Source organism: Rhinatrema bivittatum, chromosome 3 (genome assembly GCF_901001135.1).
Source record: "Rhinatrema bivittatum chromosome 3, aRhiBiv1.1, whole genome shotgun sequence".
Lineage (NCBI taxonomy): Eukaryota > Metazoa > Chordata > Amphibia > Gymnophiona > Rhinatrematidae > Rhinatrema > Rhinatrema bivittatum.
This window is the reverse complement of record NC_042617.1, coordinates 588,052,114-588,072,438: the sequence shown is the minus strand read 5'-3', so window position 1 is coordinate 588,072,438 and position 20,325 is coordinate 588,052,114. Positions and strand designations below refer to the sequence as shown.

Here is a 20,325-nt window from a genome sequence, read left to right as displayed (position 1 = left end):
CATTGTGGCTCCACCTTAATTTGGATTACTCTTCCTAAGTGTCATTTGCTATTTGCATGCTGTGAGGAAGTGTACAGGAAGCTCTCTCATAGCACCTTAAGGGACTGGCTACAGCCCTGCAAGGGATTCTGGATGAAGGGATGTTCCCCTCACCATTCTATAAGAAGTCAGGCCGCATAGGGAATTTTTTTGCGGCGGTACCACCATTACCGCCGAGTGAGCAGGTCGCTGAGGGGATGGCAAGGGAGCACGAGCCGTCTCCTCTGACCATTGATACATTTTTAAGCCCCGGTTCTCCTATCAGACCAGCACCTCCAGGTCAGGACGAGGAACGAAGACAGTTGGTGACCCATGGACCAGTCGGGTGAAACCCGAAGAGGGATAGGAACGGTCTGGCAGAGTTTAATATCCGCAGGATTTACCATCGTGGAGAAATCGACAAAGGTACAGCCCCTCTGGGGTAATGGAGGTGAGGGACTGAGAAATGTCGACATGCTGGGTTCGTCGGGCCTGGGTAACTGTGCCAGCGGAGGAGAGGCCCAGGAAACCCGAAAGCTGAAAAGAATATTGCAGGCTTCTTCAGAAGTAACACTTTCTACTATTTGGACTGCGTTGCAATCATTGGAAAAATCAATAATCGCACTCACCAAAGAAGTCATTGATACTAAAAATCAAGTTCTTCAGAATGCAAATGGATTAGTTCAACAAAATTCAAAACTCGAACTGATGGAGGGACGGTTGAAAGAAGTAGAAAAGATACAAGTTAATATAATACAGAAGGAGACAGAGGTGGATAAGAGACTTGAGAGAACTGACAATAATCTAAGAGCGCACAATTTAAGATGTTTGAATTTCCCAGTTTTGAGGACTATTTCCCCCGTAGATTTGTTTAAAATGTATGTAACAAAGATTTTGAAGATTCCGGAAGAGATAAATCCCGTGGTGACAAAAGCCTTGTACCTTCCTTATATTGAAGCTAACCCTGAAAACCTGGAGGAAGAGAGATTACCTGATTTAACTGCGCTGCTTGAATCTTCACAAGAAACGGTGATGGCACAAAGGCGACCGCTGCTGGTCTCCTTTGGATAAGAAGAACACATTCAAACATTTCTTCAGAAATAGTCCAGCCATTTTCTTTGGACAAAAAATATGGTGTTAGCCGGACTTGGTTAAGTCAACGCAAATAAGACGGAAGTTATTTCTTAATATGAGAGGGGAAGTATTACAAATGGGAGCACAGTTTTAAAATTACAATTCCCCCTGTAAATGCAGAATTTTCTTCCAGGAACAGGATTATGTCTTTCTCGACTCACCACAGCTTAGGCTTTTCTTGGATTCTCATTCTCACTGCTTTGATAGGTTAGCAGAATAAAATGTGTTGGAACTTCTCACGTTGGCCTTATTCACAAAGATTGTAACAATTTCCTTATGTTTAAAATATGCTCCTAAGTTCAGGGCTCTCCCGTAATTTTCTTTATTTTTAAGTACGGTTAATGTTGATTTAAGAATTGTAATAATTGTTTCATTGTTAATTTTCTTTTTCTGTACTTTATAATTTCTTTAACAAGTGGATACTTGTCAGTATATTTAAAATGCATAAATAAAAAAAAAAGTCAGGACCCAAGGGTTAGAGAGGCCTTGGGGCACAGGCAGGAGGCGCCCAGGCTACATTTACATTTATTAAAATGTGTTAATCGCTTAACACTGCAATAGGTCCAAGCAATGTACAAGGAAACATACATAAAAGAAAAAAGTAAAAATAACAATAAAATAAACAATGTCTACATTAAGTAATTCCATAAGCAAACAAAAGATAAGATTTATAAATAGGAGTAAAACAAATCACATATGTGCTAATTTAAATAAAAAGTTTTAAAAAGTCTTCTGAATGTTTTTAAAGACTCACATAGTCAAGGCTCAATGGAAAGGGAATTGCAAGGGACCCGGCCTGCAACTGAAAAAGCGCATTCTCGGGTGACGTGAAGGCGATGAATATCTAAAAAAACCCCAAACCTCTTTGTGGAGTATTGCAGACTTCTAGATGGCTGATATATCTTTAATATGGCATTGGACCATGAGCAAGAGTGACTGTGGATTAATTTGAGAATTGTCATGCCTATTTTATACTTTATCCGCTCCAGTGTAAATCAATCAAGATGGGGGTAATATGATCATAGCACGTTATGCCTTCGATTATATGGGCAGCAGAGTTTATGAGCATTTGCAAAGGTGCAACATGGAACAAGGGAGGCCTAAATAAAGACCACCGCAGTAATCCGTGATGGGAAAAATGGACGCTTGTACCACAGTATGAAATTCAGAAGCTTGTCTTTGCAAAGACCTATGTTTAATGTTCGAGTGCTGCCAGAACTGCAATAAATAAAATTGTACATAAGGAAACAGCCAGGGTTTGCCTCCTTATTCCTCCTGGCTGTTTCCCCAGTTGCTATCACACATGGCCAGTCTCCTAGTTTTGAAAGCTCTTTTTGCAATTTCTCACAATCCTCTTGTGATTAACAACTTTGAATAATTTGTGTTGTCTGCAAATTTGATCACTTCACTTGTTTGTGCTCATTTCCATTTCGTTTATAAATATATTATTTATTTATTTTATTTTTTATTATTTATATTCCACTTTTCACACTTTTATTTTCAGTGGGTTACATTCAGGTACTGCAGGTATTTTCCTATCCCCAGGGGGCTCACAATCTAAGTTTTTGTACCTGAGGCAATGGAGGGTAAAGTGACTTGGCCAAGGTCACAAGGAGCGACAGTGGGACTTGAACCCAGGTCTCCTGGTTCGTAGCTGCTCTGATAGAACAGATCTAGCCTAGTGGTTAGAGCAGATCCCTCGGGCACTCCTCGCCATGGGGAAAGTTTATCATTTATCCCTACTTTCTGTTTTTCTATCTTTTAACCAGTTGACAATTCACAATAGGACATTGCCCCCTATCCCATGACTTTTTAATTTCCTAAGAAGGCTCTCGTGAGGGACTTCGTCAAATGCTTTCTGGAAATCCAGATGCACTATATCAGCTGGCTCACCTTTAGCCACATGTGAAGGCAGCTAGCTATACTTCGGTATATAAAAACTCCGAAATAAATAAATTTATGCCCTCAAGAAATGTAGCAGTTTGGTGAGGCAAGGCTTCCCTTGGCTTTGTCCTATTAAACCATGCCATCTGTATGTTCAGAAATTGTGTTCTTTGTGGTAGTTAGCCTGCCAAAATTGGATTAGTTAAGTTTTATAAATAACTGTGAGTGTTTGCTTGTGTAAATATTTAGTTCTTCTAGTGGTAGCACTCAGTATGGTGGCTTGAAGGTCTTTGGAGTATGGCGTTTAAACAAAACTCATCTAACCAGCCTGTCCTTCCAGCTGATTTTGGGAACCTTATTGTGTCTGAATTACATATAAAGTCATCTTAACCTGATTTTTCTCATTTATTTTTAGGGAACTCCTGAATTTGTTACTGCAACAGAGTGTGTGCACTATTTTGAGTGGAGGACATCAGTGGCCTGTAAGAAAGATGCATTTAAGGCCACAAAGGAGGTAGGAAACGGATCACTGTTCAGCTGATTGGTGAATGATGGAAGAGGATGACTTTAGTGCATGAGACAGGGCAGGGTACGATTCCTCGCTCCCTCCCCCTTTTTATTTTTTATTTTTCCTATAAAGCTCCTAAGGTTGTCTGTAACCAGCTTTAGTACATTTTGACGCGTTTGTTTTGCTGTTGATCAGTAACAGAACTTTGTTGTTTTCTGATTAGGAAGATGTCCTAGAACTGACTTTAAGGTCTCACCTACCTCGCTACCCCCTACAATTGTATTTTTTATGTTGGTTTCTTGTTGTTCACTTTTGGTTTTGTTTCAGCATTTCCTTTTTTTTTTTTTTTTTTTTTAAACATAGGAACTTAAGAAATGCCATGCTAGGTCAGACCAATGGTCCATTGAGCCCATCCTCCTGTCTCTGATGGTGAGCAGGCAGGAGAATAACTTATGGACCTGTCATTCAGAAACTTGTCCCAGTCTTTTTTAAACTCTGTTACACTACAAGCCATAACCACATTTTCTGGCAACAAGTTTCATAGCTTAATGGCATGTAGGCTAAAAATATAATTTCTTAAATGTGTTAAATCTGCTATTTTCTAGTTTTAGGGAGAGTCTCCTAGTCTTAATACTAATTTTGATAGTGTAAATAACTGTTTCCTAGTAAATCTGTTCATGCCACTTTTTAATTTATAAACTTCTGTCATATCCCCTCAAGTTGTCTCTTTTCCAAGCTGAAGAGCACTAACCTGTTTAGCCTTTATTATTAATTTATTTATACATTTTATATTCCATGAATCCAATTTGTGCTGTGCATTTACAACTACATACACATAATTTAATATATAAAACACACAAAACATAAAACTCAAATAAAATTAAAATAGACAAAAATAAAATCTAAAACAGAGCACAATAAAAAATCCAAGACAGCACTCAAAATTAAAGCATCATATACCTGTTTAAATAAAACTGTTTTCACATGTTTTAGAAAATATCAGTCTTGCTCCTGTCACAACTCGAGACAATACTAAATTTAAAAAAATAACTATGGTCGCCTTACAATGGGAGAAACAACGGGTTCTCGAATGATTTTCTCAAATGCGTAACCCACCACTCATCATTCCAGGGGTCCTATACTGGATTCCGTAGTCATTTCCCCGAGTATCATCCACTTCTTAAGAGGTTAACTGGTTAAACGAGACAGTAGGTGTGTGAGCTCATGGGCAGGAGGGAGGGTGGGGAGAGGTGGGTGAGGGAGATTGGCAACTGTGGCACCTGTTTCTTTGAATATTGGTTTGTTTACTGTTCTGCTATGTTGGATCATGTTGAATACAATAAAAATTATAAATTGAAAAAAAACCCAACCCATCAATCAAGTGGAAAAAATGCTATACACAAATTCAAATATCACTTGATATGTGACCTCTTCACTTCCATAAGACAGAAAATATTGAAGAGAGGGGATTATACATGGCCACAGTTTCATTTCTCACTGTGCCATAATATCATCATTGCACCACTTCTCTCTCATTCACCTTTTACCTATTTTGTTTATACAAATACCCCTGATGAAAGTATTTCAAAACGTGGCCCATATCGGTTGGTTTACCTCAGAATTTCAAAATAATACTGCCATTTTACATAAATTGACAACATATGTAAGAATTTTATTTGCATAAGAAAATATAAAAATTAACAAAAGATAACATAAAATAGGAGCCTAGGCACAGGTCACGATTCAGGGCTCCTAGGGGATCACTCACCATCTGCGTATTAAATCTGCAAAACGTTTAAGAACATAAGAAAATGCCATACTGGGTCAGACCAAGGGTCCATCAAGCCCAGCATCCTGTTTCCAACAGTGGCCAATCCAGGCCATAAGAACCTGGCAAGTACCCAAACACTAAGTCTATTCCATGTAACCATTGCTAATGGCAGTGGCTATTCTCTAAGTGAACTTAATAGCAGGTAATGGACTTCTCCTCCAAGAACTTATCCAATCCTTTTTTTAAACACAGCTATACTAACTGCACTAACCACATCCTCTGGCAACAAATTCCAGAGTTTAATTGTGCGTTGAGTAAAAAAGAACTTTCTCCGATTAGTTTTAAATGTGCCCCATGCTAACTTCATGGAATGCCCCCTAGTCTTTCTACTATCCGAAAGAGTAAATAACCGATTCACATCTACCCGTTCTAGACCTCTCATGATTTTAAACACCTCTATCATATCCCCCCTCAGTCGTCTCTTCTCCAAGCTGAAAAGTCCTAACCTCTTTAGTCTTTCCTCATAGGGGAGTTGTTCCATTCCCCTTATCATTTTGGTTGCCCTTCTCTGTACCTTCTCCATTGCAATTATATCTTTTTTGAGATGCGGCGACCAGAATTGTACACAGTATTCAAGGTGTGGTCTCACCATGGAGCGATACAGAGGCATTATGACATTTTCCATTTTATTCACCATTCCCTTTCTAATAATTCCCAAAATTCTGTTTGCTTTTTTGATTTAAAAACTCTGAACAATTTTGTGTCATCTGCAAATTTGATTATCTCACTCATCGTATTTCTTTCCAGATCATTCATAAATATATTAAAAAGTAAGGGTCCCAATACAGATCCCTGAGGCACTCCACTGACCACTCCCTTCCACTGAGAAAACTGACCATTTAATCCTACTCTCTGTTTCCTGTCTTTTAGCCAGTTTGCAATCCACGAAAGGACATCGCCACCTATCCCATGAATTTTTACTTTTCCTAGAAGCCTCTCATGAGGAACTTTGTCAAACGCCTTCTGAAAATCCAAGTATACTATATCTACCGGTTCACCTTTATCCACATGTTTATTAACTCCTTCAAAGAAGTGAAGCAGATTTGTGAGGCAAGACTTGCCTTGGGTAAAGCCATGCTGACTTTGTTCCATTAAACCATGTCTGTGATTTTGATGTTTAGAACACTTTCTACTATTTTTCCTGGCACTGAAGTCAGGCTAACCGGTCTGTAGTTTCCCGGATCGCCCCTGGAGTTCTTTTTAAATATTGGGGTTACATTTGCTATCCTCCAGTCTTCAGGTACAATGGATGATTTTAATGATAGGTTACAAATTTTTACTAATAGGTCTGAAATTTCATTTTTTAGTTCCTTCAGAACCCTGGGATGTATACCATTCGGTCCAGGTGATTTACTACTCTTCAGTTTGTCAATCAGGTCTACCACATCTTCTAGGTTCACTGTGATTTGATTCAGTCCATCTGAATCATTACCCATGAAAACCTTCTCCATTACGGGTACCTCCCCAACATCCTCTTCAGTAAACACCGAAGCAAAGAAATCATTTAATCTTTCCACGATGGCCTTATCTTCTCTAAGTGCCCCTTTAACCCCTCAATCATCTAACGGTCCAACTGACTCCCTCACAGGCTTTCTGCTTCGGATATATTTTAAAAAGTTTTTACTGTGAGTTTTTGCCTCTACGGCCAACTTCTTTTCAAATTCTCTCTTAGCCTGTCTTATCAATGTCTTACATTTAACTTGCCAATGTTTATGCTTTATCCTATTTTCTTCTGTTGGATCCTTCTTCCAATTTTTGAATGAAGATCTTTTGGCTAAAATAGCTTCTTTCACCTCCCCTTTTAACCATGCCGGTAATCGTTTTGCCTTCTTTCCACCTTTCTTAATGTGTGGAATACATCTAGACTGTGCTTCTAGGATGGTATTTTTTAACAATGACCACGCCTCTTGGACATTTTTTACTTTTGTAGCTGCTCCTTTCAGTTTTTTTCTAACAATTTTTCTCATTTTCTCAGTTTCCCTTTTGAAAGTTTTGCACGAGAGCCGTGGATTTGCTCACTGTTCCTCTTCCAGTTATTAAATCAAATGTGGTCATATTATGATCACTATTGCCAAGCGGCCCCACCACCGTTACCTCTCTCACCAAGTCCTGTGCTCCACTGAGAATTAGATCTAAAGTTGCTCCCTCTCTTGTTGGTTCCTGAACCAATTGCTCCATTGTTGCTGAAAGGGGTTAAGGGACTTCCCCGGATTGAAAACAGTCTGATTAGTGGCATGTGAGATGGACAGCATAGCAACACGGCTAAAAAGAACAGGCACAGAGAAACAGCTATTTCTGGAACCTCTTGTGGTTGCGATTAGGCAGAATATGAGCATCAGTGGGGTGAAAATCAAGGAAAAAATGCTGTAAACTGACCCTGTTCGTGGATGACTTATTATTCACGGTGACAAACCCCAAGACCTCCCTTCATACTATTTTAAATGAACTGCGATGTTTTGGCTCCGTATCCGGTTTTAAAGTAAGCAAAGATAAATCGGAAATCCTTAACATAAATTTGACATCTGAGGAGGTGGGAATTTTAGTGGCTTGCTAATGCTAGCATTAAGTATTTGGGGGTCGGTTTGGGTGCCGATATGTTTGATTTAAACTACAAGCCATTGGCATTAGCAATTTGGCTGGGTGGGAGAGGTTAGATCTGTCATGGCTAGGCAGGATTCATAACATAAGAACATTAAAACGAATATTTTACCCAGACTTTATTTTTTCAAATTTTGCCTACACGGGTTCCAAATGCAGTCCTTAAGAGCTGGGAAAGGAGGACTTTTAGCTTCATTTGGAGGAAAAGGCCACCAAGCGAGTCTAGAAAAGTCCTGTTTTTGCCGAAAGAGCAGAGTGGGCTGGGAGTCCTCAGGCTGGACTATTATGCTGCACTACATTTACATTCAGTTTTGGAATGGCAAATGTGGATATAGTGGGCGTCTCTTCCCTAGATAGTGTTTTATGGCTTTGAGAGTTTCTGAATGAGGTCATGGGAAGCCCTTCTCCATTCTCCAAAACATCGTTAAGCATTTGGTTTAAGTTTCGGAAGCAGTTAGTGGGAGTTAAGCAGTACTGGTCTAGGACCTTCTTTATTCATCTTAAGGCAGTCCCACCAGGAATTTCTTAGGGTAATCTGGGGCTTTCTAGGCTTGGTCAAAGATGGGATGGGAATACTATGCGATCCTTTGATTTGCTATGCGAGCAATTCGCTTTACTCTCTTGTGACAGATTTCATTATTTGCAAGTAATATCTTTTATTCCGTCTAGGGCTGTCATCAGGGAATTACAGCTTCCAAAAGCCCTGTTTGAAGTGTATTGTGACAGAGCAAATGGAATCACTAAAGCAACATCAAAAATGTATGCTCTGTTATTGGGAGTGCTGGAGTTTCACGAGGCATTTAATTGTGTGGGAGAAAGTTGAAAAGTTGGATGAGGATACATAGGACCTGTGTTTTCATGTGACGGGGAAGAGTTTATTGCTGTGAACATACAATGCCTGCTTACATTCAGGAAGAACTTAAAAACTTGGCTCTTCAAACAAGCCTTTCCTTAAGCCAAGGCAACATTAAAACAGACTCCTGATTCTGTCATCTGTTTGGTTACATACTTTCACCAAATTATTTATTTACATATTGCTATTACAATTTATATTCACTGTAACTTAAGCTCTGATCAGGCTGTTTATAACTTTATGTTAAACTTTGTTATTCCTATTCTTTTGCTCTCAGCTCTCCCACTCTATAAATCCCTGTTCATTGTAACTTTATCTTTCCAGTTAATTGGTTACCCCCTGTTTCGCTGTAAACCGGTATGATAAGACCCTAGTCTTGAGTATTGGTATATCAAAAGAATTTAAATAAATAAATAAACATACTGGAGAATGGATATACATTTCTTTCTAGTTGGGTTTTATCCTAATGTGTTGGATTTATGTTGTCGCGGCTGTGGTGAAAGGGGCGATTTTATTCACATATGATGGAACTGTCCTAAAGTGGCGCAGTATTGGGATGAGGTCTGTGCCTTAATAATGGAGGCCTCGGTGTGGAAAGATCCTAAAGCGTTTGTACTTCTGTTGGACTTGGGAGACTGGGGGAAGGTGGAAAGCCGTCTGCTCAAGAATATCGTAGTGGCAGCCAGATGTGAACTTAGTGCCTGGTGTCGCAAGAAGGAGGCTCCTGTGGGCACTAGATTGGCAAGAGTATTTTTGATGAGGAAACTCATGGCCATTTTGCATGATGGTTTATTCAAATTTGAGAGAACCTGGGCTCCCTATTTGGTGTTGAAAGAACGAGGGGTGGCGGAAGCAGTTTAGTCTCCTCCTCTGATGTTAAAGGGTTATGTTGAAGCTCTGCACCTCTATCCCTGTAGCTTTTTCTAATGCTAAGCCTGCAGGGGATCTGTTAGGGGGTGGGGAGAGGGGAATTGGAGGGGGAAAAGGAAAGTTTGGTTGTGATTTTCATTTTTTAAGGTCAGTGAGTGATGCACAATTCATATCTGTTGGGAACGTTTCTGTGGTTGTTTATGGCTTCCTGTTATCTCGCTACTGACTGCGGCATTGTTTATTGCTTGTTCATTACATACAAACTTCAATAAACGTTAAATTTAAAAAAATACACTGAGCTGTTAGATAATCATTTAAAAAAACTGTGGAAAAATCTTCATCAAACGAGTTTTAAGGAGCTTCTTAAATATTTTGGAGTCTCTTGTGATTGAAAGCTGGTTGGTACAGCGTTCCATTCTTTAGGGCTGAAGATGGAGATTGACCATTCATGTGAAACGTACAAGCGGGCAGTTTTAGGGGGAGGGAATGTCTAGCAGAAACTGATTGGAGGAACGAAGAGTGCAGGTAGACATTTGTATTTGAAGAGTAGAACTGATCTGTGGTGAGGAAAAACTGTAAAGTAAGTTATGAATGATTTACTGCTGTTTGTATTGTCTGGACATCATGTCCCAAGGACACACGCCGTTCTGTGTAGCTTATACACCCAGTTTTCTACTCTTCTCCTGATGGGTCCAGGTTGTGTTGGTTTATAGTTGCTCCGCAGTGCAATCCTCGGTTTGGGACTTTCCATGTGCTACGGTTGGTTGATGCTTGTTAACAAAGAAAGCGAGGTTGCTTAACGGGATTTATTTATTTATTTATTTTTCGTTTTTCTATACCGATTTTCCTGCATAAAATGCATATCAAACCGGTTTACAATAAACCTGAATAAGCAGGAAGTGAAATTCCTTAGTCTAATACATTTAAACATCTGTAACGAAATAATTTTTTTTTTTTTAAAAACAATGCAAAAAATATAAACAACATTAATAAAGATTAAATTGTTAACCAAAACATATACATACAGTTATGATATAAGGCGCACAAAGGTTAGCACAAAGGGGAAAACCCCTTTGTCGCGCCCCTTCGTCGTGCGACGCCTGGTGTAATAGCGCCGTTAATCGGGTTGCCGCTGGCAAAACACAGACAGACCCTCATCAAATATAGAATAAGGAGACTCTAAAGTATAAATAGAAATGTGCAAACAAAAACTGAATGGAAACCACAACAAGCCAGACTCTGTATGCGGTTCAACAGTGGAAAAACAAATAACACCATTCCTCATAAAACATCAAACAAAATCAAGAAATAGACCGAATTTTTCGCTCCATAAGATGCAATGGCCCGGGATTTAAATCCCGGCCGCCCGCATCATCAGAGCGTGCCGCGCCGGTGCTCGTCTCGCCCTCCCGCACATGCGTGGCCGTGTGAAATCTCACTGGCCCCTCCCCCCCACTGCACGCCCAAGAAGACGCAATGCCCAACCCCCCCACCGCCACACTCACCTCCCCCTCCCATGCCCCACCAGCACACCTGACTCGACAAGGGGATAGGGGGGAGGGCGAAGAACCCAGAGGTAAAGGGGGGGAGGGTGAGCGCGATGCTGTGAGGTCCTCCCCGGCGCCAAGTTATTAGCACGCCGGGCGAGTGGGCCCGGTCCTTTACATTTAGAAACCAAACCAGAGAACGAATTCCACCACTTATCACAGAACATCTGCTCTTCCCTCATTATAACCCAGAAGAGTCGATGACCTAAATCATCTGCTGCTATTCCAATGCACTGTAAACCGCTTTGGGTGAATTTTGTATTTGAAAAAGCGGGTAATAATCCAAATGAATAAATGAAATAAAACCTCTGGGTCTGCTTCAGACCTTGTCACATGCCTCCCATCCAGATGAGATCCCCTTAGCTTATCAGGTTTGCTGTATGTGACGTTCCTTGCTTATCCAGTCATCAGATATTATGTGACATTATCAGATATTATGTGACGTTCCTTGCTTATCCAGTCATCAGATGTTAGCCCAAGAGGGTTAAACTGGATGGTGTGTTTTAGGCTGAGGGCATCTTTGAAGACTCTGAAATGAGGTATTTGGTTACTACCATCATTTATATGAATTAAGGGGCTGAAGTCTGTACTTTTTATCTTTCTAGAAAGCATACATACTTAATCAGTAGAGGCCATTATAACTGAAGTTGTGTGACTGAGATTTTTTTTTCTTTTTATAACTCTTGTGACTATTTTTATTTCTGTATTTTTTTTTCAGGTACCTTGCTATGTTTTTGATCAAGATCTGAAAAAACATGATTTAAATCCATTGATCAAATGGTCTGGTAGCTACCCTGTGGATGACTCCGATGATAGTTCTGCTTTGTTCATCAACATTTGTCGAAACATAGGTTAGATCTGTGCTTTCAAGTATGTAAAAGGCAATAGAGCAAAACATGTGTGAAATGCATGTATTTAACCATATTAATTACAGTGAAGCAGTATCAGTGTAAATAGCATTTCTGTAAGATGCATTACAATTCCGGATACAAATATTGACCCTCAAGGATTGGGTTACCATCTCTTGTTAAAGACGCTTTTCTATTAACGGTAAAACATCTGGTCCAGATACTGTTCTCACCCCATAAATCTCACTGTGCCAAACCGAGCTGTGAAATATAGGGCACGCTATCCCTGTTTGGGTATGTGTGACCATACCAGCATGGCATTTGGTGGATGAGATGTACAGTTTTGAGTCTATTGTGATATCCAGGATGAAATTATTTCCTCTCTCAGCTTGACTCTTGTATAGCTCCTCTCTTGCTGGAGAAGAGAGTTTTGTATGGGAAATACAATAGTTTACATTTCTTTGGTGACAGAGGAGTGGGTATTGCCTAACGAGGTAGCTGCAACTACTTGTGGCTTTATGGAGAAGATTTAATTAAGTTCCTTTTGTGCGCTATACTTCAAGCAACATACTCTCTACAACTTTCCATTGCCGTGTAACTTTCTGTAGTGAGAAAATGATTTTATTGATCACAGGGACCCTGTATTTATAGGTCAAGATGGAGGATGAGAAATCTGAGGAAGCTCTGAATTTAAAAGATCCCTTTGAGAAGAATTACAAATGTATGATATTAAAGCTAAACTCTCAAAAATAGATTCAGTCAACTCTACCTTACTATCAGTTACACGAGTAGCTCAATTAATTCAAAACTTGTGGTCAGTGCAAACCATCGCTTATCTATAAATTCCACATAAAAACAGAAATGCTCTTCATATGTACTAGAGTTAAACGTAGTCTCAAGACGTGGAACCAGCAAAGTTCCCGTGTACATTTGTATTCCGAGCAGAGTCTGCATCAGGGATATGCTTCCATGAGAGAGTCAACCGCATCCATCCAGGTTTTTGTCACGGATGCTGCAAGAATTTGTCGAAACTTCCTGCATTGTGCTCCTGATATTGTGTGTTCATTTGCAACACATGATCTTAAGCAGGATCCCATGGTAAGGCTTGTGTCCCTTTCTGTCTGTATGGGAAAGAAAAAAAAAAGTTTAGTTAATCAGGGCCTAAAATGCAAATTAAATACAAAAAGTGCATACTACCATGTAAGTGGCTTTCAGAGCAGTACTGGAGATATGGAGGCATTTTGCTAGAAGTCGTTTGTTTTTTCTTGATGTCTTTGATGCATTAGTAGGGGTTTCAGATGTCTGCACACACTGGAGACTGGATTTGTATGTGCAGTTAGTGAGAGAGCAACAGTCTGTTTCCCCGAAAATAAGACCGTGTCTTATATTAAATTTTGCTACCAAAGATGCACCAGGCCTTATTTTCAGGGGTTGTCTTATTTTTCCATGAAGAAGAATTCACATCCCGGTATATTGAACAAAAAAATGAACTCGCTCCTCGAGGGCCTGCTCTCCCTGCCTCGGTGCCTGTATTCAACTACTTCTGCCTGCTGGGATCATTTTTAACTTGCTTCCTTTTCTCCATTGGGAAAAACTGAAAGGTGGAGGCTGCTGCTGACTCAAACCTAGAAAATGACCACTGATGTTACTGAATCCTGAGAGAACGGGGCGTTGAGCACATTGTCCATTTCCATCCGTTCTTCTCCATTCATTTGTTGATCTTTGAGAGTATGCAGAAGAAAGGAAACTCAGACTAATCTGATTAATTTGATTCCTTCCTTCTTATAGCAATTTGTATGAGATTTTATTTATCTAGATGTCCAATTATATCACCAATATATAGGGCAGTTGCTGAACAAAACAAAGCTTGCATTCTCTTCCCTTTTGGGCTTGCGTGCTCACAGAATCACAGATTGACTGAAAAAGAAGAGTGACGCTCTTTATACAGTAATTTTAAAAAATGCAAGCTGCGTCTACGGTAAGAAGCGTCCGTGAGGCGTTAGGCCCGCGCAACCCATTTTACTGTATAGAGCGCTATACAGTATCCTGGGTGCACTGGCCTAACGCTTCACGGACACGCTGGTACCGGTACCTGTCATTTCAAATGACAGGTACCAGGAAGTGGACGGTTCTCCTACGCTTGGGATTGCCAGTCCTCTCTCCTCTCCTCCCGAAGCAAGCGGGAAAAAAAAAAAGCGAAAAAGTGAAAAAAATAAAAGTTGCAAGAGAGGGGAGAGAGGACGGGCGATCCTACGCTCGGGATTGCCAGTCCTCTCCCCTCTTCCCGAAGCAAGGTGCGAAAAGCAGCCTTGCTCCAGGAGGAGGGGAGAGGATTGGCAGTGTAAAGCAACGAAGTGACTTACTTTTTTCACAGCCCTCCTCCGGAGACGGACATGGATCGCGGCTCCCCTGCCTCCCGGAGGCGAAGATGGATGCCTGCACGGGCGAAAGCGGCCCCTGTACGTGCGCCGTGACGCCAAACGTCAAAACGTCACGCATTGAGCGGCCCAATCGCACATACAGGGGCCGCTTTCGCCCGTGCAGGCATCCATCTTCGCCTCCGGGAGGCAGGGGAGCCGCGATCCATGTCCGTCTCCGGAGGAGGGCTGTGAAAAAAGTAAGTCACTTCGTTGCTTTACACTGCCAGTCCTCTCCCCTCCTCCCGGAGCAAGGCTGCTTTTCGCGCCTTGCTTCGGGAGGAGGGGAGAGGACTGGCAATCCCGAGCGTAGGATCGCCCGTCCTCTCTCCCATCTCTCTCTTGCAACTTTTTTTTTTCACTTTTTTTTTTTTTTTTTGCTTTTTCGCTTTTTTTCCGCTTTTGTTGCTTCGGGAGGAGGAGAGAGGACTGGGGCTGCCCCGGAGACCAGCATCCATGGACGCCGCCAGGGCAGGTGAGCGGGGGCCAGGGGAAAGTTTGCCGCCTACCCTTACCCCTGCCTCTAACGCAGGGGTAGGGGTAGGCGGTAAGTTAGCAGGTTAAACGCGCGGCAAAACGGCAGGGTAAAAAAGCGATAGTCGGGGCGTGCGTTACTGTATGGGAGGGAATACCGTAGCTAATTCGATCGTTTACATGTAATGTGTGCTAGGTCTTACTTTCGGGGGAGGTCTTATATTTAGCAATTTGGCGAAACCTCTACTAGGTCTTATTTTCGGGGAAACATGGTATAAGTTTAACTTGTCTAGTAAAGTAGAGAAACATTTCGGATAAACTATGATTTATTTTCCTACTAACAGGCGGTAAAGAAAGTGGCACATCTGCCTGTCCCCAGGGCAGTGCTGCCTGCGTTGTGAAGCAAGGGCAGAGTTTTGATGTCGGGCAGCCGAAGGAGGGGCTGAAAGCGATGGATAAGGACAGGTCTGTGTAGGAACTACACAAGCCCTTAAAACGGGCCAGATGTTTGTTCCAAATGCCAGCTGTCAGGATGTGCACTCTTCCCCCTCCACCCACTGCTCCCTCCTCCAGCTCCCCTCCCCTCTTACTGTCCTGCTGCCCCACTTCCCCAACCCCCCTCCCCCTTTCCCACTGCTCCTCCTCCTCTCTCATTCTCCCAATGTTCCTCCTTTCTTCCACAGCTCCTCTCCTCATTCTTCATTACACTCCCCTTTCCCTCACTGCTCCTCACTCTTCCTTACTCTCCCACTCCTCCTCTGGCCCTCCCCTTTCCTCTTACTATCCTCTTCCCCCTCCACCCTCTGGGCCTTTGCTGCTGTCCCAGTCCAGAGGGTGGGAGGGGGAACACCAGACGGTCTCCCCATATTACCACCACCACCGTGGTGAGACCATCTGGTGACCGTCTGCCAAGTGGTAAGGGATGGAGGGGGGGGAGTGCGTAACAGATCATATTTTAAGTAAAAAAATATTCACTGGAATGGTTCAGGTATTTGGCCTGAGCAAAGTCTGAATTTTGTTTTTATCAAAAGTGTGGTGCACTAGGTAGAAAACAGCCACAAGTTCAAGTGTTTCTACTCGAGGAAGGCCAGCTTAATCTGAGAAGCAAAGCAGGAATGCTTGTTTTGTTTAATCTAAAAGTGAACTCTGGATAGTGCAGCTGAAGCCACTGAATATGAGAGAGAAACTGGGCCTGCAAAACATTTCCTGGCAGGGGTAGGATCCCTCTGCTGAGAGAGGTTGATAAATTGGACTCTTGGTTCTGGTACTTTCTCTTTTGACACCACCTTCCTTTTGGTCCATTCCAGGCTTGTTCTTCGTTACGAGAGACAATATAACGATGCAGAGAGGCCATCATTCTGTAATGGCCATGACCCTACAGTTTCCATCACTTTTGTGTGTCCGTCTGAGAGGACAGAGGTAACAGGCTGGCTGTTCCTGGTAACACTACCTTCTCTGAAGCACTGTCGAGCATTGAAATTCTGTTTTAATATTTTACATTTGGTGTGGTGCATGTATGATTTGTACTGTGTTTAATTGGTAGTCAGTGTAAATGTCCTTAAAGTATGTGTGGAATGCATAGGAAACTCATTCGTGAAGGTATCAGCAATAGGAAACCCCCAACGTGCAGAATAATAAAACGATGATTCATGCTGGAAACTTGCTGAACCTCTATCAGTAACGCGCCTTGCAGTGTCGGTGTCCCCTGGCCCACGTGTAGCGTACATGGATTTGAGTCTTACGTTCGTTCTTATGTGGGTTGACACATTTAATAGTAAATCGTGGAGCTTGCGGTCCAGTTAGGTACCTTATGCTTGCAGGACCACCAGCTCATTTTCAAAGGGAAAACAGGTGCGGGGTTTCCCTTAAAAAGATAAATACATAAAAAAGGCCGGCTGCAGGAATAGGCTTCATATTTGGCACGTGTGTTTAGAGCACACGTGCTTTGCATCGGGTGCAGAAATACCTGCTAAAAGTAGATCTGGAGCTTTCACAACGAAAGCCTCCCTGTCTGTCGCGCTTCCTTTTTCTGGGCTGTGAATAGTGAGGGTACGTCCACCTGCTGAAGGGAGCGGCAGTTTTCAAATGGGGGGTTATCTGCAGAAAAACCCAGTCCACCTGTAGAAATACATTTGAAAATTGTCCTCTTTTTAGAATTAGTTGGATTTTAAAGTGAGAGATGATGGTGGAGGTGAATTTGATTATGCCGGACCCTTGATTTCAGTTTTCCCTATAAATGCATTATTTACTCATTACCATTCAACTTTATATACGACTGAAGTTCTTTTCTTTGTATTTGCCTGCCTTCCGCCCGCACCCCTGCTTTTAGTTTGGCGTTTGTACTTTTATAGTATAAGATGGCTTCTTGTTTTCCTTCCACCAGGGAACAGACCCGAAGCTGACTGCCAAAACGAATTGTCGCTATGAAATTGAGTGGGTGACAGAGTATGCCTGCCACAGGGAGTATTTGGAAAGTGGGACCTGTACGCTGACCAGTGAGCAGCACGACGTCTCTGTAGACCTCACCCCTCTCTCACAGATGCAGGGTAAACCTTTTTCTTTACTTTTAATATTTAAATATTAAAAGCATCGGTAGAGCTCTAAAAGTGCGTTGTAAAAGTCTTAACACCCTTTTACATTTTTTTCAATAATACAACTCAAAATGCATTTAAACTAGGAGTTTGTTGTGTAGATCAGTGAAACATACTCTATACTTTCATTGTACAAGAACAATTTTAGAAATATTCCAAAGTTAAGAATAAAAAATCACAAATTCTTGATTGCATACGTCTTCCCAGCCTTTGTCATAGCAAACCCAAATTAGCTTCAGTTCAGAAAATTGCATTAAAACCCATATAAGTTAAACAGAGACCGCGTGCGTCCACTCACAGTAGTTGAGGTGATTTTAAATACTGCTGGATGAAGAATCGAGCTGTTTCTGTAGTATGAAGTGAGTTTGAAGCAAAGAACACAGCCTGCGGCACAGGTGGCGGCCGGAAGGGGGAAGGCTCCGTCAGGTCTCCTGCTGTAAAGTGGAAACAGTTCAGGCTCCCTGCAAAGTCGGTAGTCGTGGGCTCAGGAAATCTTTGTGGAAAGTTGCTGTGAGGCCTAAGATTACTTTGAGAGAACTGCAGCGGTTTCTGGCTGCGACTGGGGAAAACACGGACTATAATACATTCCAGATTACTCCACAGTCCTGGCCTGTACGGGAGGGTGGGACTGCTGAAGAAAAGCCGCGTGATGTGCCGCATGGTGCTCCTTTGCAGACATTTAGGGGATACTGCATCCGTTCAGGAGATGAGACCGAAGTGGAGCTTTATGGTCTCTGTGCTAAGTGATATTCGTGACATAAAACAAGCGCAGCACATCACCCTGCTCACATCATCCCTAAGATAGTGGCTGCATTACGTGTGGGAGAAGGACACTTGTGAAGATCATAGGAAAGATGGATGATGTGCAGATAAGGAGGACCACATGGTCCAGTCTGTCGAAGACTGCTTTGAATCCCCCCCAACTAAACAGTCTAAATTAAAAAAGTAAATAACCAGATCTGGGTTTGGGGAAAAGATTTCCCTTTTCAGTAGGGCAATGATCCTAGAGCAAAAGCAACAATGGAGCGACTCAGCAAGAAGAAAGTGAACAAACGTCCTTAGGTGACCCAGTGAAAGCCCAGACCTGAATCCAACAGCAAATCTGTGGCGAGACTTGAAGACTGCAGACCACAGGCGATCCCGAGCTCTTCTGCCAAGAAAACTGGCCAAATCTGCACCATCCCACTGTGCAAAGCTGCTAAATACCTACCCTAAATACCTACCCTAAAAGATTCATGTTGCAATAGGGACTTGCTGTAAGTACTGCATGGAGGGGTGCGGACTCGTGCAGTTGAGAGATTTTGGCTTTTTAAGCTCAAGTTCATTTAGAGTATTGCTGAAGGTGCAGCTCAGTGAAACAGCCCCTACTTTAATGTAGTTTGATTTGTGTTTTGGAGACTCTGGAATGTGAAAAGCCTTTAGCAGACACTGGAGATGTGGACCCTGAATATTTGGCTTCAGTGAAATCCACAGGGTGTATGTGGGACCTTCTAAAAGCAGTCGCTTCTTCCAAACGCCACAGCTCATCTAATAAATTTCTGCTAATCTTATTGGTCCTGCAGAAAGCCGGCATCCTTGTAGGTTGTGATGCTTTCTTTTTTTTAAAGGACCAACAAAACCTATGTTGTAGATGAGCTTTAAAAATGGAGACCGGGAGCTTTGTTATCTCAAAAGCCCATGTACTGCAGTCTCTCTTGTTGGTCCTTTGAAAGGTATCGCTCCTCCCTTCATATAAAAAAAATATCTGGAAAAAAAACCGAAGGTTATTACCGATGACTAATTGTGTTTATAATCTGTTACTGGTCATGGATTACTTTAAGCTTAATTTAGTACCAAAATAGTAGTTATAACATCCCAAGCTGTATCATCACATGAAATCCCTAAAGTTACACAGGATCTCATCCTCAAGAGGTCTTTGTTGTAGGCGTAGCATAGGAAAAGGGCCCACTCAGTTTAACTCTTACTGTTTCAAGCAAAATGCTGCTTGAAAGGAATCACTTAAAAGTCGTGGAGAGCCGGGGTAAACTAAGCGGAGAATCTGTCAGCTCAGTAGCCCAAGATGATAGAGCAGAGATGGGGAAGATCATGAAATCTGACAAAATAGAAACGTGAAAATGGTCCACCCACTCTGCCCTGCAAGCCTGTGCCAGTGTCTGCTGCAATGTGCAGGTAACCCCCATGTAAAAGTCAGGAGCCTTGAATGCTGTTTGAGTCCAATTCCCCTTACCCCTTGCTGTGGAAGCAGAGAGCAATGTTGGAGCTGCATCAAGAGAATCAGGCTGAATGATTAAGGGTAGTATGCCATGTTATATGTTATTACTGCTATTAACCTAAGTTGTATTGTTGCAGAAGGTACAAAGTTATAATGTAAAATAAGATGCCCAACTCTTATTAGACCTTAATGCTATACTGTAAACCATTGTGATATGCTAGATCGAACAGCGGTATATAAAAATAAATAAATAGTAAAAGCCTCTGAGGATATTGAGAGGCAAGATGGCGGCATAGCCAGATACGGACACGCCGAGTTCCGATTCTTGCAAAGATTTTCTAACTATGCCCGCAAAAAGAAAAGGCAAACTCCGAATCTTTCCTTTGGATTCGGAGGTTATGGCCACTCAGCGGCTAATAACTTCGTACGTACCTGAAAGGACCGCCGAAACGGGTGGAGAAAGCTCCGTTGTGGAGACCACTGAGGAAGCGCTGGCTCTACCAGGAGAAGTTACACTTACTCCCCCGGATCCTCGTAGAC

General features: G+C 42.0%; 1 protein-coding gene across 3 annotated transcripts in view; it reads left to right on the top strand.

The window, feature by feature from the left end:
• Positions 1-20,325, top strand: part of IGF2R (insulin like growth factor 2 receptor) — a 315,579-nt gene that overhangs the window by 62,794 nt on the left and 232,460 nt on the right. For all 3 annotated transcript variants that reach the window (XM_029596695.1, XM_029596693.1, XM_029596696.1), the window contains exons 4-8: positions 3,452-3,550; positions 11,962-12,094; positions 15,327-15,447; positions 16,290-16,401; positions 17,366-17,528. In XM_029596695.1, coding sequence (XP_029452555.1) covers positions 3,452-3,550; positions 11,962-12,094; positions 15,327-15,447; positions 16,290-16,401; positions 17,366-17,528 — 628 coding nt within the window. The remainder of the gene's footprint in view (positions 1-3,451; positions 3,551-11,961; positions 12,095-15,326; positions 15,448-16,289; positions 16,402-17,365; positions 17,529-20,325) is intronic.